The sequence below is a fragment of the Neofelis nebulosa genome, chromosome 8 (assembly GCF_028018385.1).
Source record: "Neofelis nebulosa isolate mNeoNeb1 chromosome 8, mNeoNeb1.pri, whole genome shotgun sequence".
Classification (NCBI taxonomy): domain Eukaryota; kingdom Metazoa; phylum Chordata; class Mammalia; order Carnivora; family Felidae; genus Neofelis; species Neofelis nebulosa.
Window position 1 is genome coordinate 50,644,860 of NC_080789.1, and position 26,701 is coordinate 50,671,560.

The 26,701-nt window shown below is 40.1% G+C and overlaps 1 protein-coding gene across 12 annotated transcripts in view; it reads left to right on the forward strand.

Annotated features, from left to right (window-relative positions):
• Positions 1-26,701, forward strand: part of GRIP1 (glutamate receptor interacting protein 1) — a 684,772-nt gene that overhangs the window by 491,689 nt on the left and 166,382 nt on the right. For 10 of the 12 annotated variants that reach the window (XM_058742097.1, XM_058742104.1, XM_058742106.1 and 7 more), the window contains exon 2: positions 5,488-5,568. The exons of the other annotated variants lie outside the window; for them this stretch is intronic. In XM_058742097.1, the coding sequence (XP_058598080.1) occupies positions 5,488-5,568 (81 nt within the window). The remainder of the gene's footprint in view (positions 1-5,487; positions 5,569-26,701) is intronic. 12 annotated transcript variants of the gene reach the window in all.

A 26,701-nucleotide genomic window follows, 5' to 3' on the forward strand; every position in this document is an offset into this window, starting at 1 on the left:
TGCACACAGTAGGCACTAAAATTTCTGGGATGTAATTGAATTCAAGAGGCAGATCATTCCCTTCACAATGGATTTCATTTTGTTCCATTCATGAAAACAGTTTTCTTCAGAGTTGGTAATGACGTGCATGAACATTGTGGCATGAGCTGCCTATCTCCCCGCTGCTAGGAAGTGGTCCTAATGTTTAATTGCACAAAATGCCTCCCCGCCCCCCCATTCAAGAAGTTAAGAGATCTGCTGGCTTAGCTGGCGCCTCAATTGTGCATAATTAGTTGCTAGGCATTGTTTAGCATAGGCTGATTAGTCTCAGCCAAAGGAAATTAATTTTTTTTTTCTTCAACAAAGCCATGAACACAGCTCGAGATTCTTGAAACCATAGTCATATCCTGTCCCGCTGGGAATCCCAGACACTGGGACTAGGGGAGGCAGGAGATGGAGAGACAAGAAGCAGCCTGATTACACATGGATGCTATTTGATATCAAGCAACTATTCAAGGTTGTGAGAACATGAAGGGACCTGAGTCCATTCCTCAAGATGTGGTTTTCTCAGCCCCAGCATGGGCTTTGGTTGTGATGCAGAACGAAGGCGCCTGTGTTTGCTTTCCAAGTTTACAAAAACCAGCTTCACTCAGAATATGTAATCAAAACAAATGATTTGTGTTTGCCACTCCTGTGTTTGGCACATGGGGAGACTGACCAAACTTGGGGGAATGAGAGGGACAGATGGTCTTCCCATTGTTCCACTTCTGTTGTAAGTATATGCTTGGCTAAGCCCTTTCTGTGCCTCTGTCACAGTGTCGATTCTCCATTTAATGGAGGGCATTTTCCCTCGCCTCATGGGATGTCACTCTAAAGGGGACCTATGCTCTTCCTTGTTATAACCAATACATAGCCCCTATGACAGTGGGCGGCCATCATGTGTGACAGTGATTATTTAGCTGCTAAGATGTCATTAGAGAAGGTTGACAGTTCTGACACCCTATGGTGCCCTTAATGATTACTTACAGCATTCACTTCAGTGAACAGTAGCTCACCAGTTGAATGTCTGCTTTGCCCCTATGGTGACTTTCAATAAGGATCCCTTTTTATGTGATCTATCATCAAAGTCAAGGCTGGAAGTCCTGTGTGAAAATCAGAATTCTTTTGCTTAGAGGCATTATCCTAAAGGACGTTTGATAAATCTTTCTGTAGTCTGAATTAAAATTAAAGGAAATGTATTTTTTATTTTAAAAATATTCTTTTGGGGCGCCTGGGTGGCGCAGTCGGTTAAGCGTCCGACTTCAGCCAGGTCACGATCTTGCGGTCCGTGAGTTCGAGCCCCGCGAGTTCGAGCCCCGCGTCAGGCTCTGGGCTGATGGCTCGGAGCCTGGAGCCTGTTTCCGATTCTGTGTCTCCCTCTCTCTCTGCCCCTCCCCCGTTCGTGCTCTGTCTCTTTCTGTCCCAAAAATAAATAAAAAACGTTGAAAAAAAAATTTTTTTTAAATAAAAATATTCTTTTAACATTTATTCATTTTTGAGAGACAGAGAGAGACAGAGCACGAGCTGGGGAGGGACAGAGAGAGAGGGGGACACAGAATCCAAAGCATGCTCCAGGCTCCGAGCTGTCAGCACAGAGCCCGACGCAAGGCTTGAACCCACGAACCCGCGAGACCATGACCTGAGCTGAAGTCGGACACTTAACCGACTGAGCCACCAGGTGCCCCAAGGAAATATATTTCAATATTAGTTTTTATAAAGAGTCACAAATTTTTTAAATACATATTAAGTCAGTACTTAAGAGCTATTGGAGGATGATGTGACATTAAAAGGACTTGGCTATAAACCTAGAAAAAGAAAATCAGAGGTAGGAAGAAGGATGGTCCATAACAAATATTTGACTTTCTTCAGGTTGCTTATTTATAATTAATTTATAATAAATCTATATAAATGCCCTAGGTTGAAAAGTTGAATATAATTCAATCATCTATTAGCAAATGTCTAATGAATACATGTTATGTGTCAGGCACTGTTCTAGAGATATTATCTACTGATTGATTCCTTTCCTTATTATTTTACCTATTTTTTTAACTCACCTGTGTAATTGAATGGAACTTGGAAGTCTGTTTAGTGTCTCCCTGATAAAATAAAGAAGCATTAACACGGGTCTTATATTCAGGGAACCTTTTAAGACCTTAACTGAGGAACAGTGAATTGTACTGGCATGTATTTTAAATTTTTATCTTCCAAAAAGTGAACTTACAAGGATGGATTGATACTATGGTACAACTTAAATACACTTCATGTTAGGCAAACAAATATATGGAGGAGGGGGAAATGAGATTTCTATACACACAAAAGAAATTAGCTCTGATCGCTCATTTTCATAGCCTTCTCCATAGGAATTCAACTTACGTTTTGCAAGCTGGTGGCTGGAGTGTTGTGTTCATTCGCTTACCTGTATGATACAGAAACATGCAAATAAGAACCTATCAGAGCTCGTTGTTCATGCAAGAGGAAGTGGCATAAGGAGGAAAGAGCATGAGAATAAAAATAAACGAAATTCAGTCCAGACTCACTCTAGATGTGTGTTCTTCTATAAATTTACCTCTCTGGACTTTAAGTCCTGACTGTAAAATGAAAAGACTAGCCTACATTATTCCTTATAACATGAAATTCTGATGCTATGTCAACCAATCTCCATTAAGGAACACATGAGAAAACTACAATAGAAGACTCCATAGCTCTCCATGACTTTCCGCTTAAGGATTAAAAAGGTGCCCCGACCTTCTTGTCCTTTAGTATCCTGCTCTAGAGCCATCAGCCACTGATTTATTCAGTGTCTTTCCTCCATTCTACTTTCAAGCAAAGTTTGAATCACTCACAACACTTGCTTCAAAGTCAAAGAGTTGACTTTGAGTAGATCACATCAAGAGTTGATGTCCATTCTGTAATGGGCAGCTTTTCATAAAAGGCCCATGATGCCTCCTAGAGGTTTAAAATAAACAGATGTTCTTAGAATATCTTAGAATGTATTCTTAAAAGCAAATGTGAGATGGTGCCACACTGCTGTGTTGCTGTGCTCGGCTTACTTCTCATGATAAACGTTGCCAGGATTCTGACTTGCTTTCCATTAGGAATTATTGCTTTCACCTTGATTGACTTTGGCAAGCTATTCTTAGATAATGTCAAGTTTACTTCAGTCTGGAACTTTGACCAATACAACTTGGGCTTCTAGATGATTGTTTACTTTTGTTTATGCTCAGTAAGGACACTCTTAATACTGGGAGAAGGAGCGGGAGACTGGGGAATGGATATGTAGAGGCTGGCCGGGTGGCCATCTGTAATGTGGTGTCAACCTTTTAGGATGTGCATAGCTAGACTATGTCAGCTCAAAATCAAGGAAACTGTTTTCAAATATAAATGAGAAAACAACTTCACCAAAGTTGTCTACTTTTGTAGTGCAAAGTGGTAAATTTCTAGAGAAATAGCTCCTTAAAATAGAACATTGAGTGCAAAAAACCCCAGAGTCTCCTGGGTAAATCTCTTATTGCCCTTTAAGAAAATCCAACACTGGATTCAACCCAAGACTTTAATTGGCTGGACTCTTGACAAACTGAAAATGGAAGAAAGCTTTTAGGCTTCCAAGATGCTATTCCTAAAACTAGTTGTTATGATCCATATCTCCTTGACTCAGCGCTCTGTACTCATACAGTTTCAAAGATTTGGATTATAAAGGGAAATATATTTTTAGTTGGTTTTATAAAGAATCCAAATTTTCATATATAGTAAGTTTGTTTTAATAGGTGCTGTATAAAACACATTGCCTGGTTATTAAATCAATACTGTGAGAAAAACACTCATATACTCAAGTGGAAATGATGGGGCAAATAGAGACTTTTGTAGTGCAATGTTTACATTTTGTCTTGTGGTTTCTGATTATACTCAAAATTGCATCTGCATCGAGAAGAGTCAAAGATCCAGGATACTATATTATAAGCAAAAATGATGCTGTTGATTATATTGGTATCTGAAAGTTGGTACATTATATCTGTGGTTGGCAGAACATAAAGAATTGTGTGACAAATGGAATATAAACATGAAACAGCGTGATTTCCATTTTTTAAGTTAATTGCAGCTTACAACAGTGTCAATCTTTGCTTTTTGTCATTGCTTCTAAAGGCCTTGTTAGTTTTATGAAGAAATCATGAATCATTTCAACCAGAAGTACATCCTAGAAAGGAATTGAGTCCCCAATTTTGAAACACAAACCACTTAGTTGGGAGAATTAATGTTTTCAGATGATAAAGCCTACTTGCCGAATTAATTCCTTGTTATATTTAATAGTTTGTGTTGTACAATACAGTTCTTTTTAATCATCTAGTGATTTCCTATTACAACAACACCCACGACAAACTTACCTTATAGTATGGCCAGAAGTACCATTTGGGTCATCTAGCTTGACTCGATATGCTAGATAATTATTTTACATTATGTCCGCTATGGCCATACATATCTTATTCTTGAAAATGTTTAAGACTGTCACTCAGACATCTCTTACTTTATACAAATGCCCCATGCAAATTAGGAAGAATTCTTCCTTTCTTTTTTAACCCTAACATTTGCCATCCTAGTTCATCACTCCTGTATTCCAAGCCAGATTAAATCCTTTTCTATATTTAAATAAAACCACTTTACTTAGAATTTCATAGATCCATCACCTCTATGATCTTGTCACCTAGTGTTTTGCTCATCTAGCTTCTTGCCTGTCACAGATATGCTGAGCTTTGGTCCTTCTGTCTTTTCAGTTGTTCTCTTTATGGTTCTGCAGGTTATTTTTATCTCTTTCTAAAAGAGGGCAGATCAGCCCATTGCAATATACGTCCTCTTTTGCCAAACCATCATTCCTTTCCTGTTCTCAGCATAGCTTCTCTGGTCTTACTCTAAATGTCCATGTCCCTCCATATATCTGGATGCCATTTTGCACTTCCAAGAGGAACCCACTAATTTAGTGTGTCTTTATTTTCCTGCAATACTAATGCCCTGTCATCTGAAATATAACATTTCGTTTCATTTCCTTTGTTCTTCTACCTGATTATTCTTAGTGCCCACTGAGCCATTTTATTCCTTCTTTGTCTTCCTCTTATTGATATTCACTGATACTTATTTCTCAATGCATGTAGGTGACAGGCAAATAATTTGTATGCTGTATTGCATAGTTCTTACCATGTTATGCCTTCAGGTACACGACAGCTTGATCCTGACAGTCCTAAGAGGTAGATGAGAAAGTATCTCTCTCCCTCTTTTATAGGGGAGAAAACCAATGCTCAGTGCATTTTAAATGACTTGCCCCACAGCTAAGCCAAGGTTAACACTCCGATCTCCTGACTCTTTCTACCATACCGTACCATATCACCTCTCTCTGGCAGAAGGATTGCAGTCCATTAAAAAATCTTCACTGCATTAGAAACTGGATGGAAATTAACCAAACGCTTCATTGTACCTTTGCAGATGAGAGCCCCTACACTAAATCCGCCAGCCAGACAAAGCCGCCTGATGGAGCGTTGGCTGTGAGGAGACAGAGCATCCCAGGTTAGACCAGACTGTTGGATTTTTCAGCTGTTTTACTTTTGAACCCTGTTATTTGGTGATCCTAAACAGTTCCAACTTGGTAATAAAAATCAATGATATTTCATAGGGTATAGACTGCATTCCACCCAACTTGTTCGAAGGATATTCATAAAAACTAGACTTTGGAAAAGCTTGCCAACTTGTGAGAAATCATCCAATGTGCAACTCCTTGGTAAAATGACTTGGAGTTATGTCAGCTCTCTCATTTACTTACTCTCTTCTCTGTTTTCAGGGGGTGACTTTCACGGCAGCATCTATTTCTTTATTGAGACGTACAAGGCAGAACAAAGGGTTCAAAATTGCTGTGGCCGAACGTATATATATTCTGAATAACAAATTACTCCTTTCTTCTTATCTCCTTGAACCTGGATTTACTTCCACTGGGCAACTCTTGTAAAATTCTGGGGCTTTGTATCGTTAGGAAGCTGCTATTAGGATTCCTATGACACAATAAGTGATACCTGTTTTTTCAAAAAAACCATTTTGGACAAATATCTTAAAAGCCTTACCCCAACACTTCAATGTTTTTGAAGCTTTGAATTTGAGAATGACACAAAAGTTGTAAAAGAGGGAAAAAAATTCAAAATATTACTCAAAATTTATAAAGCTAGTTGATTTGTGAAAAACCTCTTATGGAAGTAACTATACTTAAAAGAAGGGTTAAAATCATTAATACACTTAGACATTTATAAAAATAATGCCTTTGTATATTTTGTACAAGTGAATTGAGCACAGCTAAATCTTAGCTATGGGATTTTAGAGCATAGCATAGTAGTTTAAAAATTCAGGAGAAAGAAAGCAGTGTTTTCCAGTATTTCAGTTGAATGGTTTGGCAAATCTGTCAGTGAATAGGGGAATTTTTCCACCTGAATAAGAGCAATATGAGTCCAGTTTCTGAGCAACCCTGTTCATGATTATTATTTACTTTTATAAGAATGACATGTGGTTATTTTTATTCTTGCTGTGAAGGCTTAGATTCATTATGAAAGTACATGGCTTGTAAAGAGCCATATTGTGAACATGCTATATACATCCTTGTCTGGGTGTTTTGAAGATTCTAAAGTAATTTGACTTCTATAATTAGATGGCATCACCCAGTGTGGAGATTTCTTCTATTCCATCCCATAAACCCATCATTCTTAGTGCTGATCACATTTAGAAAAACTACTGTAGTCAGCGATGGGCTGTGTTCTCTGCTTTCTCCTTGTCAGCAGTAAGGAAGTACCCAAAGTTTGAAGTTCAAGAATGCCAGTTATCCATCAATTCCTTCTTGGCTTGTCTACATTAGCCAGTATGCAATACTCTTCTCATGGGAAGAGTGAAGGGACTTCCTAGTGTCCTCTCCCCTTTATGTGATATTAAACAAAAGCACTGACTATAATTATGTTTTCTTTTCATGGGTTCTCTAGTGTTACTAAATTATAACATGTTTGAGGGTCAAACTTTTCCCCAAAGTCATTAAGTAGTTTTTTAAGTTACGCGCTAGGTACAAAGAAGTCATTCATCATAATCCTTAGCTCATGACATATAGTGATTCTTCATTACAGAACTTTTTCCTTTAGCCCTCCTTATATCAATTTAATTAGAATCAATTTAATTAGAATCATGAACCTATTTTGTAGGCTTCATGGGTTATTTTCTTGGGGTTTCAACATGGACAGACACCTTTTTGTTGTTCTTTAATGAGGTAGCAGCCAGAAGGGTTGGGGATCCTGAAAATTTTCTTATTTAGAATAGCCCAAGAAGAAAGTCGTCACCACCCAGAGGACCAAGAAACCAAAGTGGTTAATAGCTGATTATTACTATTATCGCAAGGAGAAAATTAAGGAACTTCTTAGAAACTGTTTCCTGACTGACTTCTAATACTTGGAATTCTGAACCTGTACTTACTTGACTTTTCTGTCTTACTACTTACAAGAACCTATTCTTGTCCTGGGGGGGGGTAGAAGGTTGTGGGGGGCATCCTCCCTTGATCTTAGGCCAAGAGGTCACTTAAGGAGAGATCTAACCCAGCATCCAGAAGTCTTAACCAGTCACCTACTATGTTTACCACCTTTACCCCATTACCCCTACCCCATGAGAAAGAGATACACAGAAGAAGAGGCAGGGGGAAATGCATGGCCTTTATTCATTGCTGGAGCTTTAGCTGAGAAATCCTGAAATGTTCTCTGGATGAACTCCATTGAACCACACGGAGCATAAGAGCAAAATGCAGGTTTACAGCATTTTGTGCTCCCCTGTGCTCCCCTGCCAATCTTACTTTCCTCAAAGGTGTTTTACCACCTTGGTAGCAAGGACAGATGTGTCTAGAGAAAAATGCAGCAAGGAACTGCAATGAGGCCTAAACAAGAGCTTGGCTAATCCAGCAGACCCCGGATCTTCTCAGCGCAAAGGTAACTCTTAGGGCAGACATAGCCTTATCCCTAGGGCCATTTCGCTGCCCCGGGCACTATAAGCAAACACAAGGAAACTGGAACCTTCAAGGAGCTATGGCTTTCCTCACATCTACCCCCAGACTTCACTCTCAACCATCCAGTGATGGTGATGATCACTCACGTGAGCACTTTCTCTGATAGAAGGGGTGAGAGGTAGTGGAGGAAAAGGGTAAGGTAGGGAAAGCCATCTTAAACTTCTCTATCCAACTTTTATGAAAGCTCCATTCTTTGAAACTTATCCTACAAGTGTAGACCTGGGGCTTCCTGGAGTAAATATTTATATACCTATACATAGATGAGATTTCTTAACGTGGGCTCCACTGTTTTCATGGCATAATAAAGAGTAATGTGTAATAATTCTGTCCCAAAGAAATAACCTTGAATGTTAACAGAAATATAATTTGCTTTTTATTCATATTAAGATCCACCACCCTGTCTAAACTCAATATTACTACAGCAATTATTTTATACTTCACAAGTCAAATATGTATCTTTTGTGAAGTGACAGTTCGAACTGTAAATCCTTTCATTCCTTTCCTTGTCCTCCATTTCTCTTCCAAAAAACAACAACAAAAAAAGAGGGAACGGATTAAACATCCTTTAGGAGCAATGTACACTTGCTTCGGATAAAGGGGAAATGCATTATTCATGTTATTTGGAAACTTGTCATTTTAGCCATCTCTCTTATGACACTAAATGTGTAGGAACAAAAAAGATTTTTTGGCCTTTCATGAGGCTTTTTAAAATTTTAATAATGATGACAGTAAAAAAATGACATGAGTGTCTACGACCCTGAAGTTTAAATTTAGATGAAAGATCTGTTAAGTCTATTAAGAAATATTAAGGAGGCATATCTTCAGACTCATTTATGCCCATTTTTTTTTTATCAAAGAGAAGATGATTTCCAAGTACAAAGATATTTTGAAGTAACAGGTTCTCTCACACATCTGTTTATTAAAAACAATCTGTTGATCTGTTCCCCTCTGTCTGACAGGTTACTGGTAAAGTTTACCACTTGAAGGTTGTGTCCAAATTATTAAAGGAAATCTGTACTGATTCTTAGTTTAACACATTGTGCAATAATTTATGGTTTTACCCACTTAGAGATGAGGCATTTAATTATGTATGTCCAACATGAATGACGGAAAAAGATAGAATACTGCTATAGACCTCAAGGCTTAGAGTTAGTGTGTTATTTATTCGACATGCTTCTTCTTTCCAAGTAGGATAGCTTTCTTTTATTATGCTAGTCTTCACAAAGATTCCTGGGCAATTCACAAATACAAGAAGCTGTCAAGCGTTTCACATCTATTGTATTTGCAAACTTGGTGCCCTGGGAAAATGATCTTAACTCTGTAGCCAGAATGAGCTACAAAAGTTTGTGTAAGATATCTGTTTTTGCTCCTAGAATATAAAAAAGACACTTATCAACTTGGCCATAATGGAATGAAGTCTATATCAGTCATTCTTGCTTCTCCCGTTTGGGTGTTTGCTGCGGGAGTAAAAACATGGAGCTGAGTCTGAAATGTCCATTAGCCTCAGACGTATACACCCAAGCTGTTTAGAATACATCCAGGGAGGGTCAACACCTACTGGAAAATCAGTCTGGTAAATCATACAGGGCCATTGGCACCATGGAGAAGCTGTCAACCTTGAATTAAGAAGGAAAGGACAAGAATTTTAAAGGTTCTGCCCTCTCTGTTCAGCATTTCCCTGCCTTTGTTAACACACAATTTGACACTTCATTGGTCAAAATCTTCATTATGACAGCATATATAGTGTGACATTTACACAGGATTTTACAGCTATGACATTGCTCAGGTGTATGAAGGGCATTTACTCTGGTTGGGGCTGGTTCTCCTTTCTTCCTTTTGGTTCCACCCTTGAGTTCCTCCAAAAAAGTGGGCAAGTCTGGTAAACTAAACTACCACCTGGGCAAGGTGGTAAACTAAAGTCAGCTGAATCAAGCACATATGAGGCATCACACAAAAAAAGGCGCTGCACAACGTATCCATATATCAAATCATCACATTGTTCAGTTAACTTGTCAATTACATCTCAATAAAGCTGGGAGGGGAGAGGTAAAGGACCATTATATTTCCAGTGTATTCTCATATGATTCAGAAAAGAAAAAATGATCTGTGTGTGTGTGTGTGTGTGTGTGTGTGTGAAAGAGTATTTCATAGTGGTCCTGCAACTCTCCTATAATTTTCAAATTATTTCAAAGATAAAAAGTCAAAAAAAAAAAAAAAAGAAGAAGAAGAAAAAGAAAGGAATGGTAGCCTGGTGCACTAATACTGCCCAAAGATACTGAGTCAGACTCTGGCGTTAGTGAGCTAGTGACCCGTGCGGTAAAATACCAAGACAAGCACCTTTGCTACTCAGTCAGGCTGTCCCTGTGTCCTCAAAACATCCAGCAGGGCCAAGGTAAGGACCAGGGGACTTAGGTCCGGGGTGTGCCCTACCAGAGCCCCTCAGAGTCCACAGTAAGAACACAAAACAACAGGGTTTACCAGCATTCTAATTGTTGCATTTTTAAGAAATTAGCAGAACTATATCACGTCTTTAGAGGTAAATGGCTAAGGTGGTAAAGTCAAGAGTCTTGGGAGCTGCACATGTGTCTGAGATCCTGTCCACACCCCCACCTTTGTTTTGTCCATGGTACTGTATCTACCATTCTCTGAAATTAACTGCTCAATTTATTGTTTTTTCTGCTTTCTCAATCCCTCACTAAAACGTAAGCGACTGGAGGGCAGTTGCTGTATATGTCTTGTTCACCAGCGTGTGTCCACTGCATAGAGCTAACAACGCTAGGCAAGTGGTAGGTATCCAGTCAATACTTGTGGAATGAATGAGCAGGCAGAGATCAGCAGGCACGTTTTCTCTGTGTGGTCTGTTCCCTCGTGACTAATACGCTTCCTTTACAAAACGAGTGTAACAATCTCTGTTTACCGTATATTTCCTGACTCCTTGAATATGCTGTTCAGGCGGGCCCTGAGGCTGCTCCAAATATGGCATTTCTAAGGAAATCGTCTGCTGCCCAAGACTAATGAATGGAATATAGGTCAGCTAGAAGCTAGAGAATTTTAAAGGCCAGAGGTCTCCCTCCAGCCTTATGTGTTTCTGTCTGAGCAGACAATATCTGTGCAGTTCTGGAACATTGAAAGTTTGAGCAGAATTTAACAATACAAGTGGCAAGATGAGAATGATTCGTTCAAGTGTTCTGCTGTAGCGAAAAGGCTAAAAATGACGTGAAAATAGCCAGAGTCTATAAATAGAGTGGTGCAAGGCAGAACTTATTACTTAATATGGCAGGTACACATTAAATATTTCTCCCAGAGAACCGATCCACTTGGCCATGTGGCTGGTTGTACATACTGACTTCTCAAATAACACTGGGCAAAGCCAGCCAGCCTGATTTGTGTTCTCAATGCTGCCGCCTTCATTAGCAATTCAAAAAATGGCAGTCTATTACGTTTGAACTCCTCTCACACCTTAGTAAACATGGATGAAATATAATGAAGTGGTACATATGCAGCAAACAATTTTTAAATAATAATTCTCCCAGCGTGCAATTTAGGGGGAAATCATTTGTCGCGAGTTAGTACTGTGCCTCGATACTTCCCGAGTCCCCCTGTGCTATAGGAGTGGTGGCATTTAGTCAATGTCACGCCCTGGGTACACACAGTAAGCTCACGGAGTGACCGCGTGACCGTGATGGCCAGCACAGCCTCCCAGGGTCTGAAGAACATTTTACAAAGAGGCTCAAGGACATGTGTGCGGGAACTGCGAGGAGCGAGTCTTTTCCCTCTACCCCTTTTGCAGCGAAGAAAAATTAATTCTCCCAGTTTCCAAGTTAAGAAGGCCTTCAATCAGGGTTTTTAAATTAAATGACTTTAGAGAATTAGGCTGGGTGAAAGTTGTATTGATTGATTGGTGCTAGGAAAAGCCAAGAACCGTCTTACACAATTTACTGTAGAATAGGGCAGTTGGGCCCATCAATACTCCTTTCTTATGGTTCAGGCTTACCTGACTTAGAATAGCTTCCCAAATTTCTGCCGCTCCCATGTTCCCCTCATGATGTTTATTATATATCTGTGTTCTACCTGTACTATAATTCATGTGCTTTTCAGTAAATTTAAATTGATTTTTTTTCTTAGCCTTATCCAAACCTTTGTTATCTGTGCCTTGAAATACTAATGGTATTTTTCTAACATAAATTTTTTTAATGTCTAGTTCTGAAATGGTTTTAAAGGCATCTGTGTCCTCTCAAATACACCCATTAATGTTTACATATACCATACTTGGAGAAGCACCAGCTTGGAATGAGAGTCTCCTCAGAAGAAATGACTCCAAGAACCCTAGTGCTGTGTACTTTGTTGGTAGATTGATAAGTAGTCGGAGATTCAATGTGCAGAAACAGGTCATCTGAATGGGAGTGGAAGGCATTTGGGGCTTTTGCTATAAAGTGAGAAGAAATACTGAAAGAGAAAGATGAGGTTGAACAGTATTAATCCAAAGTGTAGGGAAAGACAGGAATGAAATGATCATAAGAGTAACCTAATCTAGAAAGATAAAGTGAGGGAAACTATAGATAATTTTAAGAATACTAGTTGCCGTTCACTTCATGCTATGCTTCAAGTATTAGACTAACCATGTTGATAAATATTGGTTTTTTTCTTCCTCCCAGTTTACTTCAGGAAGTAAGTTTTATTTATTCCTCTCTAACAGACGAGCAAACTTAAGTTTAGAAAGCTAAAAAGACTTGCCCAGCATCACAGGGTCTGGAAAATAGTGGAACTTGGGTAAAGCCTAAATAAAATCAAGTTCAACCAGTGTCCTGAGCAGTGTGTAAAAGGAGAAGGTGGTGGACGGGACACCTGGGTGGCTCAGTTGGTTAAGCATCTGACTCTCAATTTTGGCTCAGGTCATGATCTCACAGTTTGTAAGTTTTGAGCCCCACGTTGGGCTCTGTGCTGACAGCACAAAGCTTGCTTGGGATTTTTTCTCTCCCTCTCTCTGCCTCTCTCTCTCTCAAAATAAATAAATATTTTTTTAAAAAAGAGAAGGTGATGGAGAAAGCCCATAATGAATATGAGGTGTAAAGACTTTGACTTCTGCAGGCCAACTGAGCCTCTGCTCGGAGTATCCCAGAAAACGTAAGGTGTCCTTCTCAGTCATGACTGACTGGCGCCCTTCATTAGATGGAGGTCAGTGAGTAAAGGCTGAAGTCATGGGGATCATACCATTATTTCTCTAAGTAACAAAGGGCCAGGAGAAACTGAGGAAGAAAACTGGCAGTGCCTTCAAGCTGTGCTATAATTTCTTCTATATACTTGTGGTTTTCAGGGCTTCCAATTCAAAGGAAAAAATCAAAATTGGCCAAGAAGTCTTTAATATAATTGTTCTTAAACTGGCAACTCCATTACTCTATAACTTCATGTTTCCCTTTTAAGACTTTGGAACAACACTGAATAAATGGAAGCAATCACTTTTATCTGTAGCAGAGCATATAACCTCGCAAAGAGGTTTCTAAAATCAGTACATATATATCCCCCATTATCAGATTAAATGCTTAAAGACTGACTCCAAGCAATGTGCTCCCTCTCTCTCTATAGATAGATAGATGATAGATAGATAGATAGATAGATAGATAGATAGATAGATAGATACACACACACATATATATACATACACACACACACACACACACTTTAAATTCTTTTAAAATTAGACATTCTTACACATTCCTAAAGCCTATTACTGAATTAGCTGTTAAACTGATGTTATAAGATTTCTCCTTCATAATTTTGGGGGGAAATACTTTATAACACCTGCCAAATCTCTTTTTTTTAGGAGTTTGATTGCACCTCTGGTGCTTTCCTGTTTTCTGCATAGGATGTAAACTGTTGGCACATGCTTTTTACCCTTACGTACTTGCATACGTGCATTGCTTTTTTGGTTTTCTCCAGCTAAGCTTTTATTTGCTCGCTAAATCCATTATAATTAAAGTGATCTCTCATGTCTTTATTTTGAGTTTTTATCAAAACTGACTCTTATACAGTCATTCAACATTTAATCATTCAACAACTTGTTGGGCACCTCCTATGTGCCTATTACTGTTGCTGGTGCTAGGAGTATCCTACAAGCCTCTGTCCTCCTGGAGTTGGCTTCCTGGTGGAAAAGACATATATTCAACAACTGCCTAACATAAGGTCACACAATGCTAAGTACAATAAAGTGAAATAAACTCGTATAAGGAGTAGAGAGTGGTGGGGGCAAAAAGATATGGGCTGTGCATTTGAAAGGCAAGTCAAAGATGTCCTCCTGGAGGCAGTAACATTTGAGGGAGCCTAAAATGAGGAGCAAACCACATAATGGTTTGGAGGAAGTAGACCAAAAAAATAGCAAGTGCAAAGGCCCTGAGGTCAAAACTAGTTTGGCTAGTTAAAGAAACTGTAAGAAATGAGGTCAGGGGTGCCTGGCTGGCTTAGATGGTAGACCATGAAACTCTTGATTTCAGGGTTGTAGATTCGAGCCCCACATTGGGTGTAGAGATTACTTAAAAATAAAATCTTCTTTAAAATAAAGAAAGAAATGAAGTTGGAGAGAGAGAGACAAAAGTAGGTTCTGTAGAGCTTGTAGCCAAGGTAGGAGTTTGGAACTTATCCTTAGTGTGACAGGAAGCCATGGCAGGGGCTGAACAGTTGAGATTTTCTTTAGAAAATCTGTCTGGCTTCTATATGGAAAATAGACTTTAAGAAGACAAGAGCAAAAGCAGGGAGATCAGTTGTCATTGCAGTGTGTCAGACAAGAAATGGCGGTGACTTGGGCCAGGATGATGAAGGTGTAGGTATTAGAAAATGGGCAAGTTTTGAAGAAAGACCTCAAAGAACCCGCTGAGAAATTAGATGGGGAATGTGAGAAGAAAAGATGTGTCTAGGATGAGTCAAAGGTTTCTGCTCTTCATTGGATAAACAGCGGTGCCATTTACTGAGACAGAGAGCCACTGAGGAAGAACTAAATCAGCGGGAGGGGGAGTAGAGAACTCAAAGGAGAGGAGAGGCCAGTGGAGATAGAAATTTTAGACTCAGCAGTCGTGTTTACATCCCTGGGGATGAGTGATGGCTTTTAGGTGGTGCAGATAGGTTAAGGTGGGGTCCAAGGCTTGAGGCTACAGCACACCAGCCTTCAGAGGTCAGTAGTGAAGGGAGTTTCCACAGAAGACATGGAGAAACAGATGCGGTAAGAAGAGAACCAGGCAAATATGCTGTCCTGGAATCCAAGCCAAGAACCCCATGTCATTGAGGGGGAAGAAACAAACTGGGCCAAATATTGATGAAAAGGTGAATAAGATGATGGCTGAGAATTGACCGTAAGATTCCTCAAGAAGAAAGTTTTTAGTGACTCTGACTGGCTTTCATAAAACAGTGTGAGCCAAAAGCCGATCTGAGTGGGTTGAGGTGAGAATAGGATTTAAGTAAACAAAGGCAGAGAATGTCGCCAATTCTTTCAGCCTTTCCAAAGAAGCTATCAAGAGGAGTAGAAGCATGGGACAGTAGCTGGAGAGAGCATACGGTCCTGGGAGTGCAGGGGCTCCTTTTTCAAAAACTATGGGAGAGGAAACTGTGCGTTTGTGGGCTGATATGGTTGATCCAGTGGAGTGGGAGAAACTGACACAGGAGGGAGAAGGGATAAAAGCAAACACAAAGTCTTTGAAGAGGCTAGAGGGAGCCCATCAGCATGTAGTGGAGGTGTTAGCAGGAAGCAAGGCCAACAGAGTCCAAGGGCACAAAGGGAGGAGGATGGTAGGTTTCCTGCTGAGAGGATGCTCGAGTCCTCTTCTGACGACTATTTTCTTAGTGAAAGAGGAGGGGAGGTCATCACAGAGAGTAAGGAAGGGAGAGGAATGCTATAGGCTGGTAGAGAGAGGAGGTGTCATTTCAAAGCTTGGGAGGAGTGGATTGCCTAGGGCAGTTTCCAAGGATTACCATGCAGTCCTGTAGATCTCCAACGAAACAGAACCTTCTCTCTTACAATCCCTGCCTCCTCAAATCAAAACAGGCTAAAATGAACTTACCCACCTAATGCTGATACCCCCCTGTTGTCAGCTTTTATAGTCCATTTCCCCCCGGGGAGCTCTCCTCCAACTTCTTCCTTCCACGATCATTTCTTTTTATGAACACCCAGAGCATTATGTGTTTTTATTGAACTTTTTGGCAGTTTAGCTCATCCTGTTTCAAGCTGCTCTCAATTATTTTTCTGGATTCCAGACTTATCTCTAATTTGAGATTAGAGCCCCTTAGATTCAAGAAAATGTTTCTTTATTAAAATTGCCTCCACACTGTTTTGCCCAACAGGATTCATAGCTCAGTGGAGTCCATGTTGGTTGTGTTAAAGACTCCTTGCATCACTTACCTTAGGATCTGATCGCTATTATACATCAAACATTACAAAATAATGAGATGCAATGATGAGTACAGCTCATTATACTCTTACTGCTCTTTCTCTAATAAACACTTACACCTACCACACTCACTTGCACACACACCTTTTTTTCTCTTTTCCTCTTTCAATACAGGAAACTAACTTCTGCTCCAATATTGATAGAAACAGGAAACTTACTATCTTAAAAGGTAGACCCACTTTTTTATATCTCTACTTGTTAGGAAGTATTGCTTATGCCAACGAACTGAAGTTTCCCACCTCGTACCTCTTCCCATTGGCTCTTCTAATTCTCCCGAACATCCTCAGGTTTTCAAGTATGTTCACGTACCTGGTCATCTCTCCTTTGAGTTGGTGTTGTTTGCCCAGGGAAAGCATGTTCGTTCCTCCAGCCCTGTCTTCTGTGACATGTTTGCCACACCCTGGTAGTCTTTCTCACGTTTGTCAATGCCCTTTACCATTTGTGGCCCAAACTGAACCTTCTCAAGCTGAAGAGAACAGAGTGTAAGAAAATCATTCCCTTCCCGATCTGGATACTCTACTGGATTAATGTAGATTAAGATTGTATTTTTAAATGAAATAGTGATGTTTGTTTATACTGGACTTGCAATTGTTCTCATAAATTGACCCTATGAGTTAGGCTTTCTCCCTTGAGAAGCAGCACTCTGTGTAATGCAGGGCAACACTGTACCCTTCATTCAGTTGTCTGTACATTTACTTCTATTACATTCAGCTAGTAAGATTTGAGAAGAGGAGTGTGGGAAGGGTACTAACAATTGTTGGGCATCTATCAGGTACCAGTCTTATTTATTCAAAACAGATAGCTCATTATCTCAATATTACAGAGGAAGAAATTAAGGCTCACAGAGGCTTGTGACTTGCCCAAGTTTATCCAACAACAAAGCAGGTATTTGAATTTAAAATTACCTTAATCCAGGGCCCCTCATCTTTCAGGTACATACTCAGCTCTCAAATGATTCAGCTCATCTTCGCAACATGATGCAAATAGTCTCTCTTCCTGCTCGTCACACATATTTACCACTCTTCTTAGCAGTGAATTAACCACAAATTTGATAAGCATCTAACAATGTTAAAATTCGGGGGCATAGCAGTACCACGGACAGAACTCTGAAACACCCCACCAGAAACATTGACCTTCCCCCATTAATACTGATTTGCAGGCTTTGAGTAACCTGTTCAGTGAGCTTCAAAACCACAGGCTTTGAGTTCACAGTACTCTGTTCTGTCCACAGGTGATCATGAGAGATCTTTCTCAAAGCCCACTGACAGGCTCAAGTATGTATTTACATTATATTATTTTTTTTAATTTTTTAATGTTTTTATTTATTTTTGAGACAGAGAGAGACAGAAAATGAGCAGGGGAGGGTCAGAGAGAGAGAGAGAGACACAGAATCTGAAGCAGGCTCCAGGCTCTGAGCTGTCAGCACAGAGCCCGATGCGGGGCTCGAACTCATGGACTGTGAGACCATGACCTGAGCCAAAGTCGGACACCCAACCGACTGAGCCACCCAGGTGCCCCTACATTATATTATTTTTATGTATATATGTTGATTTGTATGCCTCACTTTTCAGTGGTGTAGTAACCCTTTCTAAAATTTTGCTAGGACATCCCTTAATCCTAGACGTCTATGATTTCCAGAGCTCTTCAGTGTAGGAATTGAGATGCTCACTCGTTCCTAGTCTTTTTGGCATATCTTTGATTTTTATCTTCATTTCATTATCACATCTGCACATTCTTTCAATTCTGGGGGAGGTAATATATCTGACTCTATGAAGCTGCTTACAATATATTTTTAAAAGCTAAGGAATTGTTTTAATATCACTTCACCCACCTTTGGCGTAAGTTTTCTCGTACATTAATTTTAAATTCGATCTTTTTTAGTTTAAGACCATTCTAGAAGCCGCTGGAGATGCATCATTGGAATTGAGTAGCTCAGCATTTCACCATGCCAAAAGTAACATTAGACCAGCTTCTACCAGAAGTAGACTTCTTCCCCATGTTCTTGTTCTGGCCTGGAGAACTTGGAAAAATTCTTCCAGTTTGTCTGTAACACTTCCTATAGTTCTCACATGATACAATTGTCCATATTACAATAAAGCATATCCAGAACTATTCTTTCTAGAAGCCCACATGAAGGTGGTAGTGATTCTGGTGGCAAGAACCCCTATTCTGCTCTCAGGAGCAAAAAAACAAAGGGAAAAGATATTAGGAGTTTACAAAAAAGAAAAAAAAAGGGAAATGGCAAATACTTAAGTTGTATACAGTGCCAACAGGATACAGGAAAATAGAATTATATATTGTTGGTAGGAATATAAATTTCTTAGAAGACACATTGGTAGCATCAATCAAAATGTTTAAAAATATATCTGGGGTGCCTGGGTGGCTCAGTCAGTTAAGTGTCCAACTCTTCATTTTGGCTCAGATCATGACCTCACAGTTCATGGGATCAAGCCCTGTCAGGCTCCACATTGATAGTACAGAGCCCTTTTGGGATTCTGTCTCTCCTTCTCTCTCTGCCCGCCTGCTTGTGCTTGTGCTCTTTCTTTCAAAATTAATAAATATTTAAAAAATTAAAAATATATATCCACTTTTCCCACCATTTCTGGGAATATATCCTACAGCAATCCTCATCCTTGTGCACAAATATGTAACCATAAAGTTGCCTACCTATAAGATGTGGTAACTTTTGAGAATTATCCCAATTCTATAAAGAAATGTTTTGAAAAAATGTCAGTGGCCTCCCAACAACCACTGTCACTATCACTCACTGCCTTTGAGATAGAGAATCATTAACATTGGAGGAGGGTGACTCTGGGGATAGTAAGGGACCTCTCCCAATTCTGATGCCTCACTGTTGAAAAGTGGGAACTGAGACTCCCTTCAGTCAGCCATGAGTGGACAGGTGATGTGTGGTTGAAAATGGGCAGGACTGGAAATAATGAATAGCAAATCAGTATGTACAGAGATGTTCACTGAAGCGTTGCTTATAGTGAAATATTGGAAACAACCTAAAATACCTATCAATTAAAGAATGGTCAAACAAATTAGGGCATAGCCATTCTAAGAAAAATTACAAAACTGCTAAAAATATGAAGTAGACCTATAGGCCATATCATGAAAAGATCTCCAAGATATAGTGTTATGTTGAAAACAGAAAGTTATGGTGTTGATTATTCCAGTTTAGGTTAAATGTTAGTGTCTGAAAAGAGAATGGAAGTTTCGACATAAATGTTGACAGTGGTCTCCTTTGAGATGAAAGGAGGAATAGAAGGCACCCTCACTCAGGCTTTGCTCCATATGCTTATGTATCACTTGACTCTTATGCTAGAATATGTAATAACCTGGGTAATTGTTGTAAGTACTGTAATGACGAGCATTGTGTGGATTACAGCTACCTGGCAGAACTATATCTGGGTAGGCACACCAGACCCAACCCTGCAGATGGAGAAGAGAAGGAGGGATCTCTGACAGCTGACACTGCAGAGTCAAGAACCTTCTAAGTATTTATACATGTGTCAAGGAGACCATCGGCAAAAGAGAACAACAAAAATGTGAGGTTGTCACCATTCATATAAGTAGGAGAAAATCAAAGATATGAAACAAAAATGATCACTGGTTTCAAATATTTTATTCCTGTAGAAAAGGGGTCAATATGTTCTTCATGATCTCAGAGGCATAACTGGAGCTCCTATGTTGGAGGTCACCAACCAGCATCACCCCATTGGCTCAGGGAAGCCTATAGACGCATTTCTTCAGCCAGCAAATACCATGAGGCAATGACTGTTGCTCTTCAGTGTATTTCATGCCCACACCACACCCTCCCACCCAGGTTGCCACAGCCTGTTTCATTCATTTATTGTATCTAGTTAGCACCTGCATTTGGAGTTTTGACCTCTTCTATGAGGGTAGGTTACAGGAAATCAGATTTGGAAGCAACTTAAGGTAGAGCGTAAGTTTAGAAAAGCAATATACATTATTGCTGGTTAGGAACACAGGCTCTGGAGTTCACGTGTCCTGTTTAAATTCCAGCCCTGCCACCTACTGCTATGTGGACTTTGCCAGGTTATTTAAGTGTCATGCTTATGTATCAGTTTTCCCATCGTATGAAATGGGAGAGTAATGAAGACTAACAAAGTTAATGCATAGAGAGTGTCTATATTGGTTTTTTATTGCTAGGTAACAGTATTACCACAGACTTAGCAACTTAAAATTTTCTGTGGGTCAGTGGGGCTCCTGGGTGGCTCAGTCAGTTAGGTGTCTGACACTTGGTTTCAGCTCAGGTTACATGGTTTGTGAGACTGAGCCCTGCATCAAGCTCTGTGCTAATAGTGTGGAGCCTGGTTGGGATTCTCTGTCTCCCTCTCTCTCTCTCTGCCCCTTCTTCCCTCTCTCTCTCTCTCTGAAAAATTAATAAAAATTTTAAATTTTTTATGTGGGTCAATAATCTAGGTACAGCTTCTTTGGTCTTCTCATAAAGCTGCAATCAAGGTGTTAGCCAGGGCTGCAGTCTCATATGGGACTCGACTGGGGAAGGATCTGCTTCCAAACTCACTCAGGGTGTTGGCTGAATTCCATTCAAGGCTTCAGTTTCTTGCTGGCTGTCAGCCAAAGACCACCTTCAGCCCAACATGGCTGTCTGCTTCCTCAAAGCTCATAAGGGTATGAAAGCCTCCAGGTAGATGGGCACTAGTCTTACATACAAAATCACATACGTGTAATAGCATACATGCTGGCACCTTTGCCATATTCTACTGGTTAGGTACGAGTCGTAGGTCACATGCACATTCAGGAAAAAGAGCAACACAAGGGCTCATGATCAGGAGTTAGGGATCATAGAGGACCACCCTGTAATCTGTCTGCCACAGCATACTAAATTAAGCTTAGTCCCTATAAGATCTTTGATAAATGTAGTGTTTACTCACTCATTGAAACTGTCTGAAGAAGACATAGGTAGCTTTCTGAGAAGATTAGTTTCTCACACTGGGAGTATTCAGACAGGTGCTCAATGCTGATTATAGGCACATAGTGAAGATAACCAAATGGATGTCGGTCTTGAACTTGCAGATCATCTGTGATGTAATTCAGTCACCAGGCAAGGTGAAGAACGGCCCTCCTCCTTCATGGTCTCCTCCAGCATCTTCCTGGGTTCATTGCTGCTTTTGTTTTTACATGCTAGCTTTTTCATTTTTACTTGTCTTCACCTGTATACAAATGGGAACTAGAGCATCCTGTATCATTTTCTCTGGGAATTCTGAGTGGCTTTGGTCCCTCTTCAACAGTCAGTCTTTAGGAATGGGGTAGGGAGAAGAGAAAGAAATATGTTTTATCTTTACTAAGATTGGTAGACTCTCAGGCCCTATATTCAGCTTCTCTCAAAACTCCGAACAGGTTTGTATACCTATACTTCACAGTAAAGGCTGTATAACATTCCTGGGTGTTTCCCAGAAGAGAGAAAGATGACAGATTGGATTTCCAGGTTCTCTCTAGATCTTGCTGCTGACAAACAAGGGTTTCGACTTGTCTGATTCACTCCCCAGCTCAGTCACATGCCTCTGTTCTTTGTATAGAAGGCTTGTTAAATGTGAACGTCCCACGTGGTAGCCCAGCTTTGGAAGAGAAAAGATAAGGCAGTTCCACTGTGGTAGCACAGAATTCAGAAATGTGTGTTTTGTTTTGTTTTGTTTTGTTTTGTTTTGTTTTGTTCTGTTTTGTTTTTATGCCTGAGAAGTTACTGATCTAAGACATATAGAGCCTTTCATGTTGATTTCATTAGTGCATCTACCAATCCTATTTCTGCACTGAGTCTCTGAAGAATGAAATGACTGAAGTATCATATGTGCCATACATGCAGACATCCAAACACACCCCGAGTCATGTACACACCAGCTCTTGACCCTGTTGTGATGGGGAGAGTGGATGGGAGTGATTGAGGCACTCTCCAGCCATGCTAGTAACTAAATATTAGAAATACGATAACCATAAAGCATCCCTGTTATTTCCTTAATTTAAGCAATTTCCCAGTAGAGTGTTGAGGCGCTAATTGCTTCTGCACTTCTTTAGTTGACAGATATGTCCTTTTTCACCTGGGTAAGAGAAGCAATTATTGTAATGCTCTCCTGGGCTTGGTGAGATATTCTTTAATGGATTTTAAAGGCGTTGGTAGGGCACTGTGCTTTTAAAAAGAAACTGTCCTTTGCTCTGTTCATACTTGATAACATGGGTGGGTATTGTATTCAGCCCACATGATGAATCTGTTAAAGGAAAGTATGCAATGGGGCAAAACGGAGGCTCGTAATATTTTTTTAGGAAATATGTATCCAGATTTCAGACATGAGAAAAACACATTCGTATGTGTGTGTATATATCACTGGTTGAACAAAAATTAAAACAACCCAAAAAGAGTAGGCCTTTCCTTTAGATATTCAGCAGGGCATATTTCTCAAGGATTTTAACACAAGGTTGTTATTTTCTGCAACCGGTGTGGCCTTCCAAATGAGGAGTTGGCAGGTCCCTAACTCAATACAAACCAGTGAATATTCTTTCACCTGTCAGGTGAAAGTGACTTTCACACTCTTTGAACTACAGTTTGTTTTACTGTTTCATACTTACATTCAAGAAGAAAAAGAAGAATAGTCTTAGCACGTTTTTGTTAGAATTTGGAACTTTTTTTGCCACGTGTCACTTTGGCACCTCGTCAAGCCAAGACTGCACAAGTGAACCAAAGCGATGTAGTAGAAAGAAGGGAATTTAAGGTTAGAGCACCTGGTTTTAAGTTCTAGCAAATGATTTGCCTGATAGGGTATCCTTAGGCCAGTCACCTAATCTTGGAAGCTTCTGTGTTTTCATCCCTAAGACCCTAGGTTTCCGTGAGAATCAAATGAGAAAATGTGTGCACCTCTATGAGGCAACCCTTTAGGTGCTATTTGGATGTGAGGTGGTGTTATCCTAGGAAGACCTAGGTTTTTTGGCACCTGAAGCTTGTGCAGTTCGAGGGGAGACAACTCTAAGGAAAAGAATCCAAAACTATCCTTTTCAAATTTTACACAACCGTGCAACCATGGGAACTCAAGGAACCAACTGCAGATATGTTTCAAGCAGTTGTTTCCTAATTAGCCCCGGACGAGAACCCTTCCCCTTCGTCTTGCTAATTATTCCTAATCATACTGGTTATGATTTTTCGTTGTGTAGGGTCTGAATTTCTTACTGGAATATAAATTCTTTGAGGGCAGGGACCAAGTCTGTCTTGTTTATTGCTAGAAGGCAAGGTGCCTAGCATTTAGCAAATTGTCAATAAATATGCAATGGAAGGATGGAGGGAGGGAGAGTGGGAGGGATAGACAGGACTAAAACATTTCATATTCGGAGTGAAGCTACAAGACAGTGGGGTGAGGTTGTGTTCCCTATGGTGATTGAGGTACTAATATAAAGGACTGAACAGAGAAGAAACAGTAATGACTCTGGTTTGTCTGTTCATTCCCTGCTGCTCACCATAACGGGAAGCCTTTAACCTTGGGACAAGAATATAGTTGTTTCCCATGTGGGGCAGAAGAAAGAGTTGGACCAGGAGGGGGGCTAGGAGAGCAGTCTGTTGTCCTTGTCAGAGTGGAGGAAGCCAAAGGTAGGATGTGGGAGCTGTCCTTGATGTGGGCAGCACAGCCTCCTTCTGTTCTGAATTGCAATGAGGACTCAAGAGGGTTCCAGTAAAACTCAAATTCACTGTAGCCCTGCTTCCTAGCTTCTCCATGGAGAGTCTACGGGGCTCCCTTGATGCCTTGCTTCTTGGTTATCTGCAGTGAGTGCACTATTAGTTTTCCATCTGGTCCTTTATTTGAAATGGATCAAGTCTTATAAAACCAAAGAAAGCCAAATAAGTGCCTATGACATCTGTAACAAAATGAGAGGGACTGATTCACTGGCTTACTGTTATTCTGGTGGCGTGGTGTCTGCCTCAGGATGGCCTTATTTTTCAGCCCTTTTCTCAGTAGTATTTCATTACCTTCTTGTATCCATTGCTTATCAATTACTTTATGATGAGTCTGAGCATTTCTAGCATTCAGTTATATGAGGAGGCAATTGTCGTGTATCGAAAACAGATACAAAGTTCTGCATAACAAACTAATTTTCAAATTTCCATTTCCTAATCTATAAAATCTATAAAATCCTATCCTCTTCACAGAGTTGTACTAAAGGTTAAATGAGATTGTGGATATGAGAACATTTTGAAAAGTATTAGCTGCTTTAAAAGGATGGGTAATCTTAGAAGGTGTCAGAAATATTTTCTTATTTTAATTTCACTATGCAGTCAGGTTGTCTAGCTCGTGCTGGAGTCGTGGGTACAGAGGTATCCATGGAAGGAGGAGGCCATGCAAGCATAGCTCTAAGTCCCACTTTGCCCTGATTATTTAAGAAGTCTAATTTCTTGTTGAAGTTTTATCATCCGTCCGTTTCCTTTTCACACTGAATGAGACCCCAGTTGTCTTTGAACCAGCTCCAGTGCCTAAGCAGCGTTTAGCATCCCCATCCTGGGCATTGACTAAGCTACCTAAGCCATTTATGACTAGCTCTCGCTAGCTGCCTGTGCAGCCTCACCTGACATCTGTCTGTCTCAGATGTCCTTCCTTCCCGGAATGCTTCTTTCTTGTCACCCCTCAGCTGGACAAGACCTATCTCTCATACCTTTTGTTCAGCTAGACTCCCAGACCAGGCCAACTGATCACTCTAAGCCAATCCTACACAGTAGCTCTGGCTTTTTAGATCTAAACAGCTATGCAACATAAAACACTGGTCAAAAGGACGTCTAGAAAGACACGCAAAAACCCAGCCATATCTTATTAATCTGCTAAGCAATTTTTGATACCTCTATATCTCCAACCATAAGATGGAAATGATAGTAATATCACAAGAAAATCACCTGCAGGATGAACTTCAACCTCCAACTACACATCTGTAACCTGCAGGAAGCTTTCCTAGGAGCACACGTTGAACCGTTATTCCTCCGGCTCCCAGGCCATTCTGTGGACCAAAAACACTTAATTGAAATAATTAGTGTAGACATTCACCCCTTAGACATGTAGAATGTGAGCTGCAGAAAGGTGAAGGCGGTGATTATTGGTCGTTGAAATGCCAGCACAGTCTGGCAATAGTGGATGCTCAAAAATATTTTTGAACCAAAGTGGCCCACGAGTAGCTACAAGAATGCAGTTAACTTCTCTAGGAAACCAGTGAAAATCAAGGTAATTTCAAAATTAGCTGCGCCAGTTGTTTAACTTGTAGAATCCAGTTTTCAACTGTGTCAACAACTTTGAAAATGTGATGACAACCGCCTACAAGTAAAAAGTCACAGATGGAGAGTTTTTCCCAAAGAAAAACTGCCAGGAGCTCTTAAGACAAGGGCATTTACCGCATCTTCTGCACAGTCCCTCTTGCTGGTCCTTATGGATTCTCAGATATAAATGTCTACCACATAGGCCATCCTGCTCAGGAAGAGAGGAAGTTTCACTGAGGTGAGTCACTTCCTGTTTTTGGTATTTTGCATATGGTTTCATTTCAATTATTAAATGACCACAAAGGAACATATGAATGATAGGTTTGGGCATTATGTGCTATTTCATGACCCCTCCCTGATATGGGCACAGATTGTGAAATATCAGCCTAGCAGATATTCTGTGATTTTCCTATGGCTCAAATATGATGCAGCTTAAGATCCTCATGGTCTCTTGAGTACAGGAATGTGGTCCAGAGTGATGTGCCCATGAATTCCCCTAAAATTGTATACCAATTTTTTTCTTTCTTTTTTTTTTTTTTTTTTAGTGTTTATTCATTTTTGAGGCACGGAGGGGCAGAGAGAGAGACAGGGACGGGGGATTTGAAGTAGGCTTTTCGCTGGTAAGCTGACAGCAGCAAGCCGGATGTGGGGCTTGAACTCTCAAACCGTGAGATCGTGACCTGAGCCAAAGTTGGACTTGCAACTGACTGAGCCACTCAGGTGCCCTAAGCAAAACTTTTCTGGGGAGGAGGCCCATGGATTTCATTAGATTCTCAAAGGAATATATGACTTAACAAATGGTTAAATACCACTGCTAATTATCTTGTCTTCTATTCATAACAATCAAAATACAGTAGAAGACTGGTAATCTGCATACCTGTAATTTTTTTATATCCTACTAATAACAACAATAATAATAGTAATACT